The sequence below is a fragment of the Mustela erminea genome, chromosome 3 (assembly GCF_009829155.1).
Source record: "Mustela erminea isolate mMusErm1 chromosome 3, mMusErm1.Pri, whole genome shotgun sequence".
NCBI lineage: Eukaryota > Metazoa > Chordata > Mammalia > Carnivora > Mustelidae > Mustela > Mustela erminea.
Genome location: NC_045616.1, coordinates 98,156,863 through 98,181,110, shown reverse-complemented (window position 1 = coordinate 98,181,110; position 24,248 = coordinate 98,156,863). Strand labels below are relative to the sequence as shown.

At 39.2% G+C, this 24,248-nt stretch overlaps 1 protein-coding gene across 4 annotated transcripts in view; it reads left to right on the top strand.

Annotated features, from left to right (window-relative positions):
- The window catches only part of CCDC192 (coiled-coil domain containing 192), a 194,650-nt gene that overhangs the window by 18,359 nt on the left and 152,043 nt on the right, over positions 1–24,248 (top strand). For 3 of the 4 annotated variants that reach the window (XM_032336841.1, XM_032336840.1, XM_032336842.1), the window contains exon 3: positions 12,710–12,817. In XM_032336841.1, the coding sequence (XP_032192732.1) occupies positions 12,710–12,817 (108 nt within the window). Of the gene's footprint in view, positions 1–6,444; positions 6,536–12,709; positions 12,818–24,248 lie in introns of all 4 variants that reach the window. The other variant, XM_032336843.1, reaches the window with a different exon arrangement.

Here is a 24,248-nt window from a genome sequence, read left to right as displayed (position 1 = left end):
ATGCTTATTACAGGGTTCTCCAATAGTAGAGAAAATTATATTCACAAAGTAGTATTTATTGTGACTTTTAAATAGATGGTAACTTTTAAACTAGAAATTATAGAATATGGGGGCGCTTCACTAGCTTAGTCATTAGAGCATGTTACTCTTGATCTGAGGGTCATGAGTTAAAGCTGTAAGCTGGGTGTAGAACTTACTTTAAAAAATTACAGTATAGAGATGCCTGGGTGGCTCAGTTGGTTAAGCAGCTGCCTTCGGCTCAGGTCATGATCCCAGCATCCTGGGATCGAGTCCCACATCGGGCTCCTTGCTCGGCAGGGAGAATGCTTCTCCCTCTGCCTCTGCCTGTCATTTTGTCTGCCTGTGCTCGCTCTCTTTCCCTCTCTCTCTCTGATAAATAAATAAAATCTTTAAAAATAAATAAATAAATACATACATACATAATTACAGTATAGAACATCTATTATCATTCAAATATAGGTTATACTTACGACACATTGCTAATTGCAAATTATTCCAATTTAGCCATATATAATCATGTATACTGTGAATCGATGTTTTACACATTATGCATCTCCCAAGTAGACATATACAATTCTAGAAAGTAATGCACATACACACACACCCAAAACAGAAAGTAATGCACCAACTGTGGTCTTGGTCTGCTAGGGCTGCCATAATGAAATACCGCAGATTGGGTGACTTCAACACTAGACATTTATTTCCCACAGTTCTGGTGGCTGAGAAGTCAGAGATCAAGATGTCAGCATGGCTAAGTCCTGGCTTGAAGATGGTTGTCTGCTTATTGTATTCTCATATTGTTGTCTTGGGGAGAAGGCAGGGGCCGGGGGAAAGAAAGGGAAGAAGGAAAGGAGAGGGAGAGAGAGGAAAGGTACCAGAGGGACAGACTACTCTGCTTTATTCTTTTAAGGACACTAATCCTATCATGAGGACCCCACCGGGATGAGAACATGGAAACGCTATGGCTTCCCAGACACCACACCTCCTGTAACACTGGAAGTCAGGACCGCCACTTATGAATTCCAGTGGGCAGGGGACACATTTGGTCCACAGCATGCAGCAGTCTCTGGGTGGTAGGAATCTGGAGGATTTTCACTTTATTTTTATACCTTTCATCATGTCTGAAGTTTTGGGACATAATATACAGATAATCCATGGCACAGAGATGATGTCAATACCTGTCTTTTTCCCTTTCTCCTTTCCTATCCTTATAAAATTGAAGTCTACTTTATCTCTCCTCCTTTTATCAACCTATATATCACATTATGAGCTCTTGCAGAGTAACAGATTTGATTAATTCATCTTTATTCCCCTGGGGTTTAGCTCTAGGTCCTACACAAAAAAGAGCTCAATAAATGCGTGAATGATTCTCATGTGTTTGTTTTTGAATAACTGGACATATTGTGTTTTTCACTTAGGGAAGAAAATGTTCCTGAATCATACATTTAATGCAAAGGAAAATTAAATTGTAAGATATTTTTAAAATAAATATGGTTCAGAACATTCTTTGGAAAGGAGCAAGCCCTGTTTTGCTTCCCTCAACTGCCTAAGGAAAATGCTATAAATTCTAGAACAGCCTGCTTTCCCTAGGGGCTCTTTCTACTCAGAATCTTCCTTAAAATAGAATTATCTATGTCCATGGTGACTATATTCTGAATCGTATTAATTTTTCTCCCTCTGAATAAAGCAGCATTTGGGCTTCTTGCCTTCAGATGTGTTCTGACATTCTTTTTTGATGATCATGTCCCTGAAAATCTAGAAAAAAGTCTCCCATAACTTTCTTTATGGCTGCCAAACATGTAATGCTGAGATCGAAATGGTCCAATCTCAAGACTGAGTTGAGGTTTAAAAGAAACAGTCAACGGGGCTCCTGGGTGGCTCAGTTGGTTAAGCAGATGCCTTTGGCTCAGGTCATGATCCCAGGGTCCAGAGGTCTCCCTCCGCCCCATTCCCCACTCATGCTCTCTCTCTGTCCCCCAAATAAATTAAGAAAATAGAAAAAAAGAAAGAAAGAACAGTCTGGTACCCATAAGATACCTTTTAAATTCCTCAAGTTCCTAACCCTTAGTGTACAGGGAAAAAAATCGTCATCATTTACCATCTGGATCAAATAAACCCAACTAAGTTTTTTAAAGTTCTTTTTAAATAAGTTACAGAAGAATAAAGGCATAGTTAAAAAAAAAAACTCATTAAACATTTGAAAAAATTTAAACATAGAAAATATCTTTGTTATTTAGTAAAAACTGTGGCACATAAACTCATAGAAGATGGGAAATTATGGTTATCCATCCTCTTAGTAAAAAAGGAAAGTCCAAGTTCTTGTCAAAAAATATTATGTTAGACTCTGTCTTTTAAGAAAATACCCTATTTCCTATTTAGTCCTTAGAGATGTGTTTTTCATTCATTGATTTGTGAGTTTGAGGATATTCATCTAAGTCTCTAGGAAGTTATGAGGTGAAAATGTATAGTGTATTTCACTTGCATGATTAATTCTATTATCAACATTAATGTTTATAGAGTTACACTGTCCAAAATAAGTAAACTGCAAGCCATATCTGTTATTTAAAATTTTCTAATAGCTACATTAAACACTTAAATAGGTTAAAGCAAATTTTTTAAAAGATTTTATTTATTTATTTGACAGACAGAGATCAAGTAGGCAGAGAGGCAGGCAGAGAGAGAGAGAGGAGGAAGCAGGCTCCCTGCTGAGCAGAGAGCCTGGTGTGGGGCTCTATCCCAGGACCTGAGATCATGACCTGAGCCGAAGGCATAGGCTTTAACCCACTGAGCCACCCAGGCGCCCAGTTTAAAGCAAATTTTAACAATATATTTCATTTAACCTGATGTATCCAAAATACTGTCATTTTAACATGGACCCAATTTAAAAGTGTACTGAAATATCTTATATTGTCATATATTGTGCTAAGTCTTCAAAATCTTGTGTGTTTTGCACTTACACTACATCTCAGTTCAATACAAACTCAGTTCAAACCACAGCTCAAGCACTCAAAAACCACATATGGCTAATGGCCAGTGCAGGGCACAGTACCATTCAAGAGTGGGACTCTTCATCTTCACTTTCTGATTTGTCTACGAACTGGGCAATGTATTCCTTTGTCAATTTTCTTTTCTTTGGGCATTATGAATGGAAGACGAAAAATGCAGTATTCTCAACCATGTTTAGTGAAAGCCAAAAATATAAAAAATACTGTCTCCCCTTTTACACCTTGAAAAATGATTCAATACCTTTGGCAACATAATAGGAGACTGAAGGAAGATTATTAATTTTGCTATTGTATTGTATTTCTAGTCGATTCCACAAGTATTAGCCTTTTTACACTGGCTGGCTCAGTGGAAGAGCACATGACTCTTGGTGTCTGGGTTGTGATTTCATGCCCCATGTTGGGTGTAGAGATTACACTTGCTTCCTCTTGCTCCACTTCTACCTCCCTCTTTTCATTTCAAAAGCCCAAAACAACAGGCTAGCAAGAAAGTTAAGGAAGGGAAGAAATTGAGCTGACATAGTAAAAACTTTCTTGACCAGGCAGAAGAGGGTACAGGCAGTAACCTCTTGTACTATGCTTCAAATTCTTGCTCTTACATTATGCATAATGATTTACTTTTTCCAAGAAAGAATAACCAGTCTAGGTATAGTCACATGATGCCAAGACCACTAGAGTTTGTAAGAGTTGCTGGCCTTTGTAATCAACCCTTAAGCTCTTTCCGAGGCTGTGAGATCCCAGAAGCTACCCATTAGAAACCTGAAAACCTAGAGGTTAAAAAGATGATGATCTTTGAAAAAACTTTCTTCTATGGCTCAGGGGCTAGACTAAGTATTTTTCAGTATTCCTAAATTTAATTATTACAGCAGCCCCCACAGACTTAACATTTTCTCCATCTTTAGAGGTGAGGAAATGGAGGTTGAATGAACAAAATTCATTCCAGTTTATATGAAGGGAAAAATGAGTTACTAAAAGATATGAGGTATTTCAATGGGTTCTTTAGGAAAGTTGGAGAACCACGCTTGGAGATCACGGCCAGTTAGCCACCTTAGATTCTGGGGAGGTACCTACCACTGGCGCCACAGGGTATAGGCCCCACATCACTTGTCACATCCCCTGAATATGAGGCTTACTTCTGAGTCTTCCGTCACGGCAGCCTCTGCAAACAGGATGATGACCCTGTCTACCCAGCCCCATTCCATTCTATTTGTTACCTTTTTCATACCACTCTCGTCCACCTTGAAGTCTCAAGGAGGTGCAACTGGTTGATGGAGCCTGAGTCACAGGCCTACACTTTGGATGCAAAGGATGCTTGAGAGGGAGTTCCTGACTTTTCCACTTTGGAGAGATGAGATTCATAAGATGGGAAATTATCCAAACAGGGAAAGACACTCGGCCATCAAAACAGCATGACAAATGGCTCTCTCAGGGTACAAGATGAATTGGGTATAATGGTCTCCTTTCAGAGATGAGAAAGTGAAGCCTACTGAGTAGCTAATGTTGGGCATGCTGTGTCCTCTTCTTTGATATGCTGGCCATGCTTCTTAGTCATATTTTGACTGAGGACCTTAAAAGAAGTGGAAATTCACAGCAAAAGAGAGCTCTCCCATCTGTCCTCTGCTTACCTTATCATGTTGGAATGTACTATGGAAACTCTTGCTGAACTTTTATCTGATCTGAAAGGATTCATAACACATTTCTCCTTTAGATCCTGGTAAGGAAAGGAGTCTGTGCAAATGCCAGTCTGGGCTGGGGTGGGGGAAGGCTTTTCATGGAAAAGGTTTCTCATGGAACATCAAGTTCAACTGAGGATCTTCTAGCTAAATTCTGGAACAGTATCATTAGAGTACAGAAGTTCTTACCATTAAAGTTAAATTTTTTGGCTTTTTTTGATTTTTAAGTTTATTTATTTGGAGGCTAAAATTCGCTGGTGGAAAAAAAAATGACCTATACACCGAACAATCACAAAACTGTTGTTGATTATACACAGTATAGAAATAATTTATTTTCAAAACTGTTTGAAAAGCCACAGCCAATCTGGGCAATAAAAAGCCATAACGTCCCCCATAAACCATGCTGAAAATCCTTCTTCTGAGAGGCAAGTGCATTTCCTGAAAGACTGGGATACAGTAGGAACCTAAAAACATTGTTGGTTAATATGCCAAAAGACTCAAAATCTCAACCCAAGTATGATGTGTGGAAAAAAGAAATAATCCTGTCACAAAAAGATTCAACTATTCAAAATAGTGTCTTTACTAATGGGAAAAGTATTTGTATTATTACATGTCCCACTGAACAAAAGTTTGATTTAAAAACAAATAGCATTTTCTGTTTTTTTTTTATTAAACCAAAATCCAAGATTTTTTCATTTTGTTCTTACAACAATCCTGTGAAGTAGGTAAAGAGTAATTGAATTAATTTTAATGTCAGCTAATTCCTTCACTCCATAATTTATCTGCTGTATAACTAGCTTTATACTATTACTTTTTAAAATAATCATAAAATCTGCATCACATTTTAATGATTTTTAAAATGTGCAGTTGAGTAGTGTTAAGCATGTTTACATTTTTGTGCAACCGATCTTCAGAACTTTTTCATTTTGCAAAGCTGAAACTCTATATCCATTAAGACCCTATTTTTTCCTCTCATTCATTTCTTAAAGAAATCAAAATTTGTTTTTAATAGAAAATTATCTTGTTGTGTCCTTTTTATTATGAAGGAAATATAGAGACATTATTAAAATGTTTGCTTCTTGGTCAATAGGATGTGTTAGCATTGGTTGCTGTGAGGTTTCAGTGACTAGAATCAGGTTCCCCTGGGAAGACATGCTACTTGCTTTCCCCACCCGAAAGAGAAACTGTATTGTTTGTTTTGAATTTGGGTCATTTCCTTAGGAAGAAAAGATTATTTTTTTTATTCATTTCCATGACTAACAGTAGAGACAGCCAGAATGCAGTGATACTCTCATTCATTAAAATTTGATATTTTACTTCAAAATAAAAATTAAAGGTAGCTGGAATAAAAATGAATTCCTGAACAAGGAATCCATAATTTGGGCCACATGAATATCATTGAAGAAGATGCTTCAATAGTCTAAAATTATGTGCAAAATTGTGGTCATGTGCATGTGTGTGTGTGTGTGGGCATGTGTGCATGTGCAAGCAACATATGCATCTGCATTTTTTTCTAATAAGAATTCATGGATATAATCAGGTTCTAAAAGAGGTTTGTGATACTCACAGTTCTAAGAAATTGTCTCATAAAATGAAAATGATGGAGGGTTATTTTGGGTCACAGAACAAATTCTGTACCATAATACGAACACAAATCCAGGAGTCCTCTTACCCGAACACCTGAAAACCAGTCCCTGTTTTGCTGTTAATTTGACCTTGAACAACAGAAGATACATATTGTTTCCTAGGTCCCTCTTCTCCTCTGATACTATACATACATAGTCTCTAAGAAGCCATAAAGTGATATATTTGAGAAAGATCTGGAATACTTGAAAACAGGTTAGGACTGCCTCTCACCTCCTTCTAACATCCACCAGAATACTCATCAAAGAGAAAAGAACAAGCCCCCAAAGCCAAGAACTGTATATTATGAATGAGCATAAAAAGATTAAATTAATCACCAAACTTCTGACATTCTTTTGAGTTTTACATTAAAACTAAAATCCTAGGATTTTTGTATTGGAGATAAATTCTAAGCTAAGAATTCTGGCGAGGGTATTAATACTGTCAGTCTTCTTACTGCTCATTTCCCCATTGTTTAGCATCATATCTGGCAAAGAGTGAGTCTTTAATAAATACTTTTTTAACTTAATGAGTTGAAATGCTTTGAACTGAATTAAAACAAGAATTAGCTTGTTAAGAGTTTCCGGTAAGCCATTTTTTTAAAGTTATTTACAAAGCTATCAAATGTCATATGGTCATTTCTCTTTAACTTCCATGGCAACAATCTTTTAATAAGTTAATATCTGAGTCAACAATTCCTTTTGAATCCCTCTTCTTTTATTCTTTTTTATATCAGTGATGCTATAGAAATGAAAAAGTAGTTAAATCTTTCACAGGATGGAAGGTTGACCTTTAGAAATGCTCTTTTTTTTTTTTTTTCTAGAAAAGTAGTATCCTGGACATTGTTACAGAAACTTGATATTGAATACAGGTCCATGTTGGGCTTGGTCCAGGGGAATTCAGAGACCATAGTTCTGGAAAGACTGCCTGATAAAACATTCAATTCATAATTTAACAGAGATGACTTAGAGGGTCTCTATACTTTTAGATTTCATAAGATTCCACAAGAATTTCCACCTCAACAATAATTGGGATTAGATCTCATAACACTGCCAACTTTTCTTTTTTTTTTTTTTTTTGAAGAAAATTCACTAAAAGAATAATTTCCATATATTATCACCATCATTTGTTAAAGAAACATCCTCTTAACACCAAAATATATAGAATGATCATAATCTCAGAATAAAGGACAGTTCTCTAAATGGGATAAATTTGGTTTCATGAAAAATTCATAATATTTTTAAAAAATTTTTACTTCCGTTTTTTCCTTGCTGTGGGTGGAGATGTTATCACAAACCAATGTGGATCTATGGGCTAGCATTTGGGAACCACTCATATTATTAAACCCTCTTGCCCAGAGGTTTTGTTTCCCTTTCCAGGTCCATTCTGTACCCTTTCCTTACTTTGCTCCTTTCCAGGCTAGCTGGTCTCTCTAGAGTTGTCATTCAGGATCTCTCACCTTCTGCCTTTTTTGGGCTCAGCGCAAGGGAGATACAGAAGAACACGTGGTTAGAGAAAAGGAGATCAGGCTGTTTATTCCGTTGGTCTGTCCACCACTAGGTCTGAGCACAGGGGCATAGTGGTCCTATTTCTCTATCCAGGATAACAATTCATAGACATGGCCTTCTCCTCAATCTCTCTTTCTAGATTCCGTATTAATACTCTGCATTATCTCTTTCCCTACCCCTCTAATTCAAGGTGAGGCAAAGATGACCTTCACTTTTTGGGAGTGCCCCGCCATCTTTCATTTCTGCCCTTAACTGTGTGCACAGGTTTGCATACAGTCCCTTCATTAAACTCCCCTCAACTACTCCACTGGAGTGACTGTTTCCCACTGAGATGTGCTCAATACATGCCTCATTTAAAGATGAAAAACTGAGGCCTCAAGAAGTGAAACCCAGAAGTCACACAGCCCAAGGGATGCAGTCCAGTCCAGAATGAGGCCTACCAGAATACAAGCAGTATTATGCTTAGTCAATGCTCATCTGTCATCCTGCCAATGTTGATCTCCCTACAGGCATGTTGATAGGCACTTTCTTTCTTTCTTTTTTTTTTTAAGATTTTATTTATTTATTTGACAGAGAGAGATCACAAGTAGGCAGAGAAGCAGGCAGAGAGAGAGGGGGAAGCAGGGTCCCCGCCCAGCAAAGAGCCTGATGCAGGACTCGATCCCAGGACCCTGAGATCATGACCTGAGCCAAAGGCAGAGGCTTTAACCCACTGAGCCACGCAGGCGCCCCAGATAGGCACTTTCTAGAATCTTCTTTCCCCTGGACTTTGACAAGAGTCGCAGTTGTGTTCAATTTTGAATAAAAAATATCATATTAGCAGACTATTTAGGCAATTCCAACAAAGAGGAATACTGTTTCCATTAGAATGGATTGAAATGAGGAAAATATTGAGTTTTTAAATGGTTGCCTAAAGAGAAACTGGCAATTTAGCCCAAGATACTGTTGCAAAAGTTAAGCATAAAAGGGCATGACAGTGACGAAATTTCCACCGTAAAATGAATTCTGATCACCAAACAGGGTGGGTAGGGATAACATCAACCGTCCAGAGTAAGGGGTTGAGGTGGGAGGCTAGGGAAAACCTTCCATCAGCATGAGAGATAGGAGCAAGTCATAGTAAGGTAAACAAGTTTACAGCCTTCAGTGCCAGTCAAGCAGGGGGAAAGCATAGAAGAGACATCAAGCGTGAATCTTGACCATTGCGAAATGTGTTGAAAGCATGTTTTATCTGGCATGAAGTGACTGCAACACTGAGTGAGGGCTGCTGGGCATCCCTCCGCATTTGAAGTTCCGGGTTGCTGGAAACATTCAATTGTCTTCAACTGACCCATATCAAGATTCTCTCATGTGAAGACTTTCTTGGCAATAAGCACACCTTTATTTAGCAGTCGTATTTTTAAACAAATGCACACACATATATTTAACACATTAACTTTGTTCTCATTGCATGCTTGAATTCCCCACTGCTGCTGTTTGATCATTTGCTGTAGCACAAGGGCCTTTACAGGGACATTCTTTTACTAGGGTTTAAAAATAAGCTAGGAAGTATTCATATCAAATGATTCTCTTTAAAGGAGTTGGGGGAATGGAATTACTAGTAATAACATGAACTGAGCATTTCTAAGTAGTTACCTGCTTTAGCCTACTCAGTCTTCAGAACAACCCTGCCATCATCACCCAATTCATGGTCACCTCCTGGCTTTCTGCTACTTAAGCTTCTACCTGGTCTTTGGTGAGCAGAATTTCCCTAGGGCTCTAACCCATGCCAGCATCCTAGGCTGGATGCATGGAAAGGATTGCTCAAAGAAGCCTCTCAGCAGGATGGAGTGCTCCCCTGGTGCAACCACCGTCTTTGATGCCTGAGCCTTCAATCCATCAATAGCTACTTAATGGGATCCTACTAAATGCTCAGCACTGTGCAGTCTGACTTCTGCAGGCAGGACCCTTTCTACCCGTGTTGCATGTGGATTGAGAGGTAGGGGGAGGATCTGGTTCAGAGACCTTGAACCAGTCCCTAAGAGTACAAGGAGTGTGTATGGCTGAGGAAGAAGGGCAAGGTCATCATAAGACAATGAAAATTAGAAAAAAAAGAATAAATTTTTCTCCAGATCCTCAAATGAGGAACTTTAACACATATGCATAAGACTCTCATGTCGTCATTGGAGGCAGAGTTTAATTTGAATTCTTAGTTTGTAGCATTCTTTTAGTTCACTCATCTTGGTTATCTTAGTTACCTGTACTCAGATGATTGGCTTGATATTTAGGTCGAAGTTTTTAAGACAAAAAGTAGAAGTTAAAAACGGGAATTCCCATTGATCGCTAGAATTTACCACCTAAAAATCCACAGACAGGATCAAAACCCAAACACTTGTGTGTGTCATATATTTTCAACATGTGATGGCATTTAAAAGACTTTTGCTTAGTATAATTCACTCATCAGTTACTTTAGCTACTGAAACAGTTTTATATTCATAATAAACATAAGTGGCTTTATGTGGGGGTCTGTCCACATGTACTTGAGGCAGAAGGAACTTAATGGTAGAAGTCCTTTTTTCTGCTCTTCTGGCTTTCCATCCTGCAAAACTAGGACAGTGACTAACTACACCTAACTTATTTAGGGTCCTTGAAACAACACACCTACCTCTAAAACTTCGAACCCCATGTATGCCTTGTTTCTGAAACTATTCTTGGTTTCATTTTTATTCCTTTGTTTGGTAAATGGGAGCTGCTTCTTATTAAAGAGTGCTTGCCTGGGGTGACAGGGTGGCTCAGTGGGTTAAGCCTCTGCCTTCAGCTCAGGTCATGATTCCAGGGTCCTGGGATCGAGCCCCGCATCAGGCTCTCTGCTCAGCAGGGAGCCTGCTTCCCCCTCTCTCTCTGCCTGCCTCTCTGCCTACTTGTGATCTTTGTCAGTCAAATAAATAAATAAAAACCTTAAAAAAAAAAAAGAGTGCTTGCCTATTATATCTGTGCAGATATATGGCTTTTTATGGCTCTTTCCTTAAGGGAGTTCGAGAATAGGAAGGCCAGTCAGAGAGTAGAGAATGATAGCTTACAGCTGGAGCACAGGTGTCCAAGATAGACCCCATTCTTCAGTTTGCTCAGACTCTCCCCATTCCACAACACAGGGCGATTTCTTAAAACCACGTGTATAAAAATTCTTACGGTATTTACTGGCACTTTTCAGGTAAGTCTGTTTGGCTTACAATGCTTCTCTCTTACTGGAATGATTGTCCTTCTTGGCTAGCGAAATCTGGGATGTTTGGAGACAAAGTTCTGGAGAAACAGACTGGTTGATCTTGCTTGATCTACTCACTAAAGATTTAAGAAACTTCCTCTTGAGAGCAAACGTTAGTCAAGAAGTTTTCTCCCTGGAAATAGCAACGAGATCCAGAATTCCCAACCTTTTTGGAACAGTTTGGCCTCTTGACATTTCCCCTTTCTACATAAAATGTTTTGTAGCATGAATTATCTATAGGTGTAAATACACAAGAGTTTTGTGTTAAGGCTCATTTTTTGAGATTTATTTTTTCTGGACTGACTTTTGAAATGTATTGGAATCATTATGGGATGCTGAGGATCATTGATTTATTCCAAATATTGTTGTAGCCCAAGAAGTTCATCCCCCAAAGTCGGCTCTGTGTGGGGGGCGGGGTTGGGGGAGATTATTCAGCCTTGTTTGATCTAGGATCCAGGCTGTTTTGGAACGTAGCACCATTTCTTTGCCCTGTATCCTTTGGAATTTCTCAGAGGCCCATGGCAGGGCCCTAGGGTTCAGAGTACTGTACAAACAACTACAGGACCTGAATGAATGCTTTATCTTTATGGCTGGTTCCATTTACCACCAGATGGCTCTACTATACCACTAGGAAATGTGTAAAAATGCGTTTTAAATTGGTGGGCTCCTAAACCAAAGGAAGAAAAAGCAGCAGTCCAAAAACAAAAACAAAAACAAAAAAACAAAAAAGGAAAGAAAAAGAAAAAGAAAAGAAAAGAAAAGGAGAGAAAAGAAAAAAGGAAAAGAAAAGAATGAACACAGTTCTTTCTTTTATGGGGTTAATTGGAAGCAACTATAGGAGCCTGAGCATTCACAAGAGTACAGGACACACCCAAGGTTGGAGGAAGGTCATGATCTTAGCACTTATGAGGTCTCCCTTTTCAAGTTTTCACATTGCTGTGTAATTACTAATTAATTGTCAAGATAGCCAGAGTCGTCAGGAAGTACTCTAGTCTCAGCAGGGCCTGTAACTGATACTTCCATACTAATGTATACTCTTCTGCTTGGCGATGAGAAAGATCAACTGCAGAAAAACTTGGAGAGGCAAAGTCTCTCTACATTTGCTGATTCCAGTCATCTTAGCCATATTCTGGGTCAGAATCTAAACCCTGTGGTTTCTAAACCCTGTGGTTTCTTTGCTTTAATGACACTTGTGATAAGGAAGTGATGATCAGAGGAAACCAGCTTCTCTATGTTCACATGGTTCTGTTCCTCAGGACAGGTGAATGCTAAAAATAAAGGCATTCTAGGTGATAGCTCTCACTAGAAATGTGAAATTCTTGTTCTGGCCTCTTGAAGGGAAGTTCTGTTTGTATCAAGAACAAAAAGCTGCAGATGAACCAAATTCCAGTGTGGGTAATTTTAGTCTCACTTTCCAAAGTCATTTGTTGTCATACTTTAATATGTGCTTTTTACCCTCCCGTTATACATTAAACTGTTAAGTAAGACTATTGTTTTTTATAACATTTCACTGTTTTATTACTCTGTTGAAGAAAAGATGATTTGTATGAGTTTATTAACCCTGTCCTTAATCCATAAAGTTGCTTAAGATACACTCAGGAAGCTATCCATATCAAAAAGTAATACTTGATTATTGTTTTAAAGAAAGAGTCCCTGGAAACTGGACAGATGGCATTTACTTTGGCTCAACTTGAGGCCTTGGAGATTTGCCTGAAGGAAGCAGAAGAAAAGGCTAAATCCTTATCTGAACAGGTAATACCTGTCATTCAGACTAGAAATATATTTTCGCCAAGCATTCAGTAGAACGAGTGTGAGTCTAAATACATGTTTTACAAAAACCAGAAACAGATCTATAAATACAGAGAGCAAACTGACAGTTCCCAGAGGAAAAGGGGGTCAGGGGATGGGCAAAATGGGTGAAGGGGAGGGGGAGCTACAGGCTTCTATTTATGGAACAAATAGGTCATGGGAATAAAAAACACAGCATAGGTAATAAAGTCAGTGATACTGTGATAGTACAGTATGATGACAGATGGTAGCCACCCTTGCAGTGAGCATAGCACAACCTGTAGAGATGTTGAATCACTATGTTGTACATCTGAAAATAATGTAACATTTGTGCCAACTATACTCAAGGTAAATCAATCAATCAATCAATCTGTGTTTTGACCTCTCCACCTATTGATACACACACACACACACACACAGAAGACTTCATTCATTTTAGATATAACAATACTTTAATCTTTATGGACCTTCCTAGCTTTTAAAACTCCTTTTACATTTCTATTTTGATTTCCATTCAGTCTAGCCCATGAGGTAGGGAAGCCATCTTTAAGCCAGTGGCTCTCCTGAATCAGCATTATACACAGATAATCCCAAAGGTAAGATAAAACCTACAGTAACCACACTGGAGAAATTTTCTCAAATTATCTGAGGAAATAAAGTTTTTTCAAATACTGGCTTCCCTCTTGGGTTTTTAAAACCTACAGGAGCTGTGGAGGCCAACCTGAAAGTGGGCAGTGTTGGACACTCTAGTGGAGACCTGCATCCACAGCAGAGCTCTGCTCCCAGAGACACTTACTATGGGTATCAGCAAAGCTCAGACCAGGGACTGGACCTTTTTCCCAGTATTGTGCTTTGCAAATAGCACAGTGCATATCGCAAAGCTGAATGTCACTCTTGCCCTGTTGCCAGAGCAGGGAGGCTTGGCCCCAGGGGCAAAACTACCTGGAGTCTTGTGATCCACTTCTGGTGATCACCGTGGAGGAAAAAGGACAGAAATGTTACAAACATTTATTGATTTATCATGAATTGGTATATTTTTGTTGTATATTATTATGAAAAACAATTTTAAGTTTTCTTTTCATAACAAGGTCTGTCTAGCAAAATTGGATTGCATAAAAGTTTTATAAGATTTTTTGGCGGAAAGTAGGAGAGATGTGCCTGTGTTACAAGAAAAAGATGGGATTGGGAGGGAGACAAACTATAAGTGACTCTTAATCTCACAAAACAAACTGAGGGTTGCTGGGGGGAGGGGGGGTTGGGAGAAGGAGGGTGGGGTTATGGACATTGGGGAGGGTATGTGCTTTGGTGAGTGCTGTGAAGTGTGTAAACCTGGCGATTCACAGACCTGTACCCCTGGGGATAAAAATATATGTTTATAAAAAATAAAAGATAAAAAATTAAAAAAAAAAGAAATATAATTAACATGTAATGTGGTGACACATGCAAATGGCCTCCATTTCTTTTTCCAATTTACAAAAAAAGTGCATCTCTTACTTTGGGATATGTTTATTGTTTACTGACCAAGTATGATTGATGAAAAACTTACATCAATGAAACAAAGGGTGTTACCTTAGGCCCAGACCCATTTGGAAAAGTTTCTTTGTTAGCCACATGCCCTAACCCTGGCTTACCAATGGGTCTTTCTTCTAAACCAAACAAAAACAAGTCTCAAACTATAGCAAAATTATGAATTATAAAGATTATGCTGATGAACCAGAGCCTGCAAACTTGGGAGAAAGTTTGAATGGCTAACAGAAACAGGCCACCCCAGTCCTGATTAGTTGCACTGAGAAGATTTTGCAATCGAATGTCTTTTCATAATTTCTCATTTAAACCACTAAAATTTGATTCACCCATTCACCACTCATCTCTTTTGTTTTTTATAAAGTATGTATTTTTGAAGATTTTAGTTGTTTGACAGAAAAGAGCAGAAGTGGGGTTGGGGGTGCAGAGGGAGAGGGAGAAGCAGACTCCCCGCTGAACAAGGAGTCCGATGTGGGACTTGATCCTAGTCCCTGAGATCAGGACATGAGCCAAAGGCAGATGTTGAACCAACTAAGCCACCCAGGCACCCCTGAAATATTTTTTATCTAATACAGTTAGCCCCTAATACTGAAGATTCTTAGCTTGGTGATATCATCTGTAATATCAAACAATTACTCCCATTTTTTTGATTATTTAGCAGATTAAATATATAAAATGGAAACTGGATTTTACTCAACTTCTTTGTACCTACAATGAGTAAGATGCTGGTTGGGTGTTTGGAGAAGAAAGACATAAAAGGAGGGCTTCTGTACCCAAGTAACTCACAACCAAAAGAATCATTGAAAGAGTTAGTGAGTGAAAACGGCCATCTGTATGACTTTAGATAGATTGCACAATAGCACTAAATTGCAGGGTCTGTATGTGTTATTTTCCTGAAGTATTGCTTTTGGAGTTGCCAAATTTGCCTAATCAAGTGATTTTGATTGGAAGTTGGTAATGGTTTGTAGAAAAGGAAGGTATGATATGTTAAAAAAAAAAAAAAAGCACATTATAGGCATTTTGAATGTTATGTTTTTAATTAAATTGAGTACTTTATTAGATTTGGCTGTCTCTATTATAGTTGAAAAGGTTAATTAAATAGAGACACTGTTCTCAGAGGAATTAATCCTGAAATTTTTGCTTTCTTCAGTATTGTAGCTTAGTCTTATTCTTGAGCAGATAAAAAGTTTAAGAACATTCCCCTCTCCCTCTATTTTTAAATTCAAGAGATATTTTTTTTAAAATGTGATGGCAGAAGAATAGGAAAAGAGAAGGGGGGCAACTGACCTTTCTTAAGGCTAAGATAATGAGAATATTTCAAAATGGGACACCTGTGTCAAACAATCAAACGTTTGTCCACTGGGTGCCACTGTCTTCCTTAGCAGGCTGTGCCACTAAGTGATTGCAAAAAGAGAAGCTGTCACTAATATTTAAGACAATGATGTGTGTGTGTGTGTGTGTGTGTGTGTGTGTGTACGTAGGAATATTTCTGTCAGTATCCATGTATACATGTTAAATCTTCTTTTACATATTATTAATTTAGGACTTGTTACAAGGATGGTGGGAAATGCTTGCTGGCGTTCACTGGTAATCCAAATCATTTTGCCAGCCCTATGGCTGAATATTAGCCAGGCAGTCTGGCCTGGTAGGCTAGAAACAGGTAGGGGAAGCAGAGGAGATGGTGAGGACAGAGATTTGTGCTGGAATCAAAGAGTGGAACATGGTATTGTCAATAGTTGATACCACCTTTGGGTAAAGAGTAAATTTCACTGTTAGCCAAATTGTTACTTTCTGGCTTTGCCTTAGACTAGAACATAAAATTAACTTAGAATGGAAGGTATAGGTGCCCAAGGTTTCATCTGCACTAAGAATCTATTGGTCCTGTGCCTCAGTTTACTTGCACTGAACATTTCTAAGGTCAGCAAGGTCCAGCAAGTTCTCTGCTGGTTCACTATGAAGAAGAAACCTACAAATAGTGAGGAAATAAGAAGATTGTGCCCACTTCCTCTGCGACATCATACAGTAAACAGAATTCTTTGTTGGTTTCCCTCTAGCTAACAAATTTTTCTTTACTTTTCCGCTGTAATGTCTCTGTTGTCAAAATAAACACAATATGAGATCAGTACAACTTGCAATTAAGATTTATAGTCTGAGCTATTTATAGCTGTAAAAATTTTGCAACAACCCAGGGGGCCAGAGTAAGAAAGGGCCATGAGAATCAAACGCCTATCCTAGGTAATACAATAAATAACTCATCATTAGCAAGTTTTGCGAAAGAAAATACTTGATTATATTTCTAGCAGGTTGAGATCAGTGGGAGGAAATGTCTGGAAATTTTGGTAGTAGATAAAGGACCAGGAGGGGCAGGTAGAAACAAAGGAAAGTGTTAGAGGAGTAGACAGAAGGAAGAATAAAAAGGTCTCTGGAGAAAACAACAAAAAGCAGTTCTTCCATGTGTGCTGGCTTCTAGCACTAGTACAGATGAGAAGATGAAGAAATGGGCTTCGGTGGGCTGTAGTTTATGACCGAACAAATAGACCCAACTGCTTCTGTGCTGGGATCCCAATGCTTTTCATGTTAAGAGAGTCTCAGGAAAGCCCAGAGTTTGACAATGGAGCACAGATCTAGAGGTTCCCCCAGTGCAGAGGGACTCAGCAGGGAAGTTCCTGAGACAGTTCCTTTGGCTACAATTTTGGGCCATGTCTCTCTCATTCATTAGCAGCTTCTGGTTCCCAGCTCCTAGCAGCAGACCCAGGAGAGCTCAGGCTCCACTACTTGCTTGCTTAACGAAGGTGAGCAATTCACATAATCTCTCCAAGTCTCAGGCAGCTGTCATATCTGGAAGTGGGGTGGGGGCACCTGGGTGGCTCAGTCAGTTAAGTGTCTGACTCTTGATTTCAGCTCAGGTCCTGATATCAGGGTCACGAGATGGGGCCCTGTGACTTTGGGGTCTGCGCACAGCGGGGAATCTGCTTGAGATGCTCTCTTTCCCTCTGCCCAAAGCCCTCAAATAAATAAACAAATCTAAATAATACTAAAAGGGTGGGGGTAAACATACTTGTTTCAAAGGCAGTTGTGAAGTTTAAATGGGAGGGATATCTGACTTTTAGTAGTTTTTCAACAAAGTTTCATTCATCTCTACTTTCAGGAGTTGTAACAAAAATATGTACCATCCTCTGTGTCATGTATCATGGGCTAATATGTGTGTGTGTGTGTGTGTGTGTGTGTGTGTATAAGGACTTTCTCATTGTTGCTGGTGTCTCTCAAAGTGTTTGCAAGACACTTAAGTTGTAACACAGCACTTCTTCAGCATTCACAACCTTAGAATCTTTTCTGCAGGAGAGCTCCCCTCCCACTCCATGCCCCTTGTCCTAGCTTGGCTATATGAGGATCCAGCATTCTCTTTTACTCTTTCTCAGCTATTCATGTGGTAAAGGGACCCGAATACTTTCACCTTGTTCATCCTTTCTACTTCATCTCTTGGGTCTTCTGTTTCTTCCTGCTCTCTGATTTTGCTCCACATGGGAGCTAAATGGGCAGCGCTGGGATGTGGTCGTTTCAGGGTTTTAGGGGGGAAACTGGGGAGCAGGGAAGATTTGTAATAATTCCTTCGCCAAGGAGGTGAAGCCAGTAACAACTACATAGTCAGATTTAGCTTCAGGTGTCTTATCGATATAGTACCGAGCAAAATATTAGCTACATTAGTTACAAAATATTATTACACACTAGTTGGGAAAGAGGCATAATTTGATGCAAGAGCTAGGAGGTGGGAAGCTTGGTGGGAAACTTGACTTTTTTTTTTTTTTTCCAAAGCCTTGTTTTTCCCAGGTAGGAATGAGACATAGACAAGCCACAACAAGGAAGGAACCCCATTATGGTGTTTTGCAGCATAGAGTTAACTTTGCCTTTTTTGTTTCCATAAAGAGAGAATTATTGCTGATACTCCTCAGGATACAGAGACATTTCAATGGAGAAGAAAATGGTAGTATTTCCCAGTTTTTGGAAAAAGCTTGTGTGAGCCTTTTTTTTTTCCTTCTTGGTAACAGCTCATGTGCCAGCTATGCATAATTTTTCCCTTACCTGATAAGAAAGACATTTCTAAAGGCCCTAAATAAAACTGGTAACAGGGCCTTCTTGTATCCTGACTGTAGCAAACTTGATCAGTTATGTTACATTCAAAAAGGACTGCTTTCCCTTACTTTCTCTCCCTGGTATCTCCCTAACATCAACATCCATCTTAAAAAATAACAGAAGCAATAATGGAGATAAAGTGTGAAAGGGGGATGATGGATGTGGGGTAGGGTGTCTAAGCAATCCCACAGGAATGCATACCTTGTGCCAGACCCCTGCAATGCACTGTAAATGGTAGCCACTGAGTAGAGGAACTAATATTTATTAAGCACCTACAGTGTTCTGGGTAGTGGGTTTAGATGTACAGATGCTTCATTTAACCAACACAAGAATGCTAGGAGGGCCACAATTATGATGAGCCCCAGGAGGAACATGGGACTCAAAGACATTAAGTCATTTGCCCAAAATCATACAATTAATAATGGTGAAGCTGACATTAGAACCTAAGGGCTTTTAAAGTCATAGTCCCTATTGTTAAGAACACACAGTCATAAGCCAATGGCACTTAAAAGAAATTTCCCGCTCAAGCAGCACTGAGCAAAAATTAATCTCCAAACTAGAACCTGGAGAGTTTATTGATTGTTGGGCCCTACCCTCAGAGTTTCTATTTCATTAGATCTGGGGTGGGGGCCAACAATTTGCATTTTTCACAGTTCCCACTCTAAGTTGAAGTAAAGTTCTAGTCCTAACCCAGTCTGTGGGTGAGAGGTCCTCTTGAACCTTGTCTTGTGTCCCAGTGGCACAGAACTGATTGAATCAGTTAGGACTAGTCTTGGGAACATAAAACAAACAACCCCCCAAAAGAGTGGCCAAAACAAGTAGATGTTTATTTTTCATTCATATAATGTAAGTCAGGACACAGGCAGCCCAGGACAGGCGTGGTAGCTGCTTCACAACACTCAAAAGCCTGGGCTATGTCTCTCCATGCATTCACGAACACGGCTTCTGCTCTCAGCATCCAACATATACCTGCTGCAGCCATTTTGAGAGGAGAGATGTTGAGAGAAGGGGCAGAGAGAGAAGCAGACTCCCTGCAGAGCAGGGAGCCTGATGCAGGACTCGATTCCACAACCCTGGGATCATGACCTAAGCCCAAGGCAGACGATTAACCGACCGAGCCAGCCAGGTGCCCTGCTGCAGCCATTCTATTCACGTGTCAGGCAGCATGAAGAAGCAAAAAGCAGATGCAAAATAGGGAAGGACAACTGCCAGCTGTGCAGCTCCTTTCAAGAACTTTTAAGAACTTTTCTCAAACTGACCACTGCTATTTACGTGGAGGCTAAGAAAACAAATATTTAGTTGGGTGCATTGCCACCCAAAGAGTATGGGGATTCTTCTAAGGAGGGGAAAATAGATACTAGGTTGGCAAATAGTGATCTCTGCCTAGCTCATCCAACCCCTTGACCATACCTTTGCACTTGGTGCTTTGTCCAGGTAACTTCGATATTCTTCTGCATGGGATATCCAGTTTTCCCAGTACCATTTGTTGAAGAGGCGGCTCTTTCTCCACCGAATGGTCTTGACAGCCTTATCAAAAATCAATTGTGTACAGATGCATGATTCTGTAGACTCTCAATTCCATTCCATTGCTCTATAACTCCGTGACTTTTAGCAGATGCTTTTGGTTGGAAATCCCACAAAAATTTTTGAGAGGGAATTTAGATTTGGTCTTCTGGGTCCTTTACTAATCCTTTTTTACTGTGAGATGCACAGTGGACCTCTCTTACTTACACAATGGCTGGAAACTGAATGACTCTTCTAACTGGTTTTCTACCTTAAGCATTTAGTATGGCAAGTAAGCAAACAAGCACAAAGACAAAAGACTACGTTTGACTCTAATAATCCAACATTATTTATCAATTTTTACCTAAGGCTCTAAAATAAACTCCTATTATTTGCTTCTTAGTAGTCAATCAATATTTCCCTTAAGTATGGGAATAGAAAAAAAATAAAGATCTTCAGCAAATTTTTAGATGCTAAGTATGTGTATGAATGGCTAAAAGTGACTTGATACATACTGAGATTGCCCCCCAAAAATGTTCTGGTTCTTTTTTCTTTGTTTAAATGCAACAGTAGATCCCTTGATGTCAAGTTTGTTTGAAATAAGTAATGTGCCCTTGGTAGGAGTATTCATTTCTGCAAATGCTCAGAAATTATGCTTGACATGCCAATCTGAAATCATGAGTTTTTGTGAATGAGTTTTTGTTTTCCAGTCTATTTGGAAGTCTACTTTAATGCCATAAAATCACAAGCAGTCTGTTTGACCTGGAATGGGTTTCCTTATCACCATGAAACCTAGTTACTGGGAACTTCATTTAACACTTTTGTTCTCATTGAGTTTATGGCAGAATTCCCTCTTTTACACACACACACACACACACACACACACACACACACCCTCTTATCTAAGCAGGTGCCAATTTTTACCCCCTCCTGGATTGCTGGACATTAATTGAGAGCTTAAGGGAATGCAAGGGAAAAAAGACAAGCTAGTGAAGAGATGTGTTGTTTTGAATAGAGTCAGGCACAATGACAAATGGGCTTCTGTTGCTATTGTTGTTACAGGCGGGATGCATGGACTGCTGGCCTGTTACATAACTAAAGACTTCCTTTTGCTTGTAAATGTCAAGATCAAACAGAGGTCAGTTTTAAATAGCTGACTGGGCGCTAATAAATGTGACTTTCTTGTCTAAGAAAAAGCCAAAATGCCTTGTCCCTTATGAGTCATGGCTCTGGTGATAAAAGCAGGTGTCTTTTTGCATAGACATTTTCTTTACAAGCTTTCTCAGAGAGGGCAAACTAACTCTCACGTTCCTTAATCTCTGCAAGGAAATTAGTAAATTAGGTATATGCATTATATCAATTATTCATTTATTCATTCAGTAAATATTTACTAAACCTGTACTGTGACCCAGGCATTTTGCTAGGTACTTCCGGGTATGTTGGCTCATGCATTTCTTCCGAAGGCCCTGGGAAATCTTATCCCCATTTTGCAAAGGAAACTCTTTCATGGGTTTGCAGCCCTCTTATCGATTCTTCCTAGACATTCTTCCTTGGTGACCAGCCCTAAGGGCACAAAGTCTGCCAAGAATCACCTCTTCATCATAAGTCCTGATCTTCCTCATTACCCCAGAATGGAATATCCAACTACCTACTGAATAGTACCACCAAAGTTCTCATTCAACTCAAGCTCTACCTGTTCATTAGCTTCCTGCTTCAAACCTATTTCTTCTTCCACATTCCCTAAGACTGGGACGGGGGTCCCCAGCCACCCTGTGACTCATATCAGAAATCTCTGCTGCTTTGATTCTTGTCTCTTCCTCATCCCACACATCCAGTCAATTGCTAAGTACTATGAATGATGCCTCTCAAGGAGTTCTTGAATCCATCTTCTCTTCTTTATCGCTACCATCATTGCCCTTGTTCAGGCCACCAATAGCAGAAGCTTTCTTTATGGTCCTTGTTTAATGACTCCTCAACTCTACAGCCAGAGGGAAGATTCCACAACACATATTTCTCCTTGGCTTAACTCCTAAATTAGTTGCCTTTTACCATCAGGGTCAAATCTATATTCCTTAACTGATCCTACAATCACTGTTGGTCAGAGTCCCTACTTGTTCCTTCAGTTTCCTCTTACAACACTCACTGCTTATCTGCATTATACCATTTTTGATTCCTTGCGTGTACGATATTCTCTCTTACCTTTTTCTCATTTAAGGAAAAACGAAAGGCTTTGTTCCTCACGGTCAAGTTGTATTTCATATATCCTTTTCATTCTGCTTCTGCCTAGAATTTCTCCCACTACTTCCTCTTATCTTCTTTCCCATTATCCACAAAATCCCAACCAACTCCTGTTTTCAGATCTTCAGTTAGATGCTGCTTCCTCAAAAACGCTTTTCTTCTTCCTTCAGTTTGGGGTCAGATAGGCTTCCTAGGTACTCATAATCCATCTCCCATTTCCACATCAATTGTAATTATCCTGCTATACAGTGTGCCTCATGGAAGAAGTTTAGAGAGAGACTTCTCTGAGTCTCAAATCAAGTTCAAACCCAACCACTTATCTCTCTGGTGTCAAAGTTCATAGCCCTTCCAAAATAGCAATTTGAGTCAACCTATGGACAATGGGGGAGCCATTAAATGGGAGCATATTAATATTTGCACTTAGAAAACACTGAGGAGGCTAAGATGAACATATCTGTGAAGTGACCAGAGTCAGGCACATTGGTGTGTAGGCTCTTTCAAAAATCCAGTTTGGAAATGATAACTGCCTATTAGTTCTGAGGAGAAGATAGAGACAAAAAATATTTAACAGTTGGATTTAGTGTTTAATTAATGGAAAAGTAATAGTCAAGACAGATCCCAAGTTTTAGGTGACTGGGTGATCAGTGGTTACCCCAACTATCTTATATTTGAATCAATAAATATTAAAGGTGATTCATTTCCTCTGAAAGGCTCTATGTAGGCTCAAGTTACGCCATGTATGGTCTGGATTCTTCTCAAAGCTTTGTAATTTAGATTTCCTCAGTTATATCTTCTGAATATTGTAGTCCTTTGATATTATATCAGAGCCTTAACCCACATTTTAGCAATAGGTTTTTCTCCTCCCCACTTTTCAAGGAGAGTCTTCCTGGAGAAAATTTTGGATGACCGTGTGTTTTGTATGAAGATCTCATTTATTAACCTCAGGAACCGTTTAATGTTTAAACTTGGAGTTCTATAAATGCAAGTCTCTTGCCATGACTGAATGGATGCACAGTGGCAGGTCAGTCCTTGTTACTCTTTAGGAGATATTCAAAGTCAAAACTATTTGCATAATACTACTAACATGTTATTGGCCTTTTCTACTATCATTCTTTAACAAGCAGAGGTTTCCCAGATGTTACACCAAAGATTGAACATAGAGCAGGTATCAGAATCCAGCTGTGCTGTATGAAGCTAGATGTTGAAGATGTTTGAGGAGAAGAAACTCTAGAATGGCAGAATGATGGCCCCCAAACCAGAGAGCAGAGTCAAAGCTGAGTCCGACCAGCAGGGGGAGTCTGTGTCCTGTTGTGTGAAAGTGCTCTGAGAATGTGCTGGAACTTGGACCGACGGTGTAGTAACCTAGGAATGAGTCCTAGGCCACTAAGTTGTTGACTTTAATTTCTCTGAACCTGGTATTATTGCTTTTTGATGTTTACTTCCAAGCATTTGACCTTTATATCCAAGTCAATGATAAATTGCCTCACTTTTTCCATGTCTCATTTCTCTCTGATATTCTTATCTGTTGATAAGACACAGCGAGATTTTTGGAGATTAAAGAAATCTTAGGAATTTCTATGCCTGGGACTTTATATTTCAATTATCGATTGATCTTTTGGTAAATATTTCTCTCTGTTTTCACTTAGAGCTTAAATGTTCCTTTTTTACTCAGAGTTTCTTTCCCTGAACAACTTAGGGGTGTTATGGGTTGAACTGTGCCCCTTCCAAATTCAAATGTTGAAGTTCTAACTCCCAGGACCTCAGAATAGGGTTTGTTTTTGTTTTTGTTTTTGGAAACAGGATTGTTGCAGATGTAATTTGTTAAGATGAGGACATAATGGAGTAAATGGGCCCCAATCCAACATGGCTGGTGTCCTTACAAAAAGCAGATACCTAAACACAGACATACAGGGAGAAAGTCACATGAAGACAAAGGCAGAGACCAGGGTGATGCTTCTACAAGAGATGGAATGTCAAAGATTGCCGGCAAATCACCAGA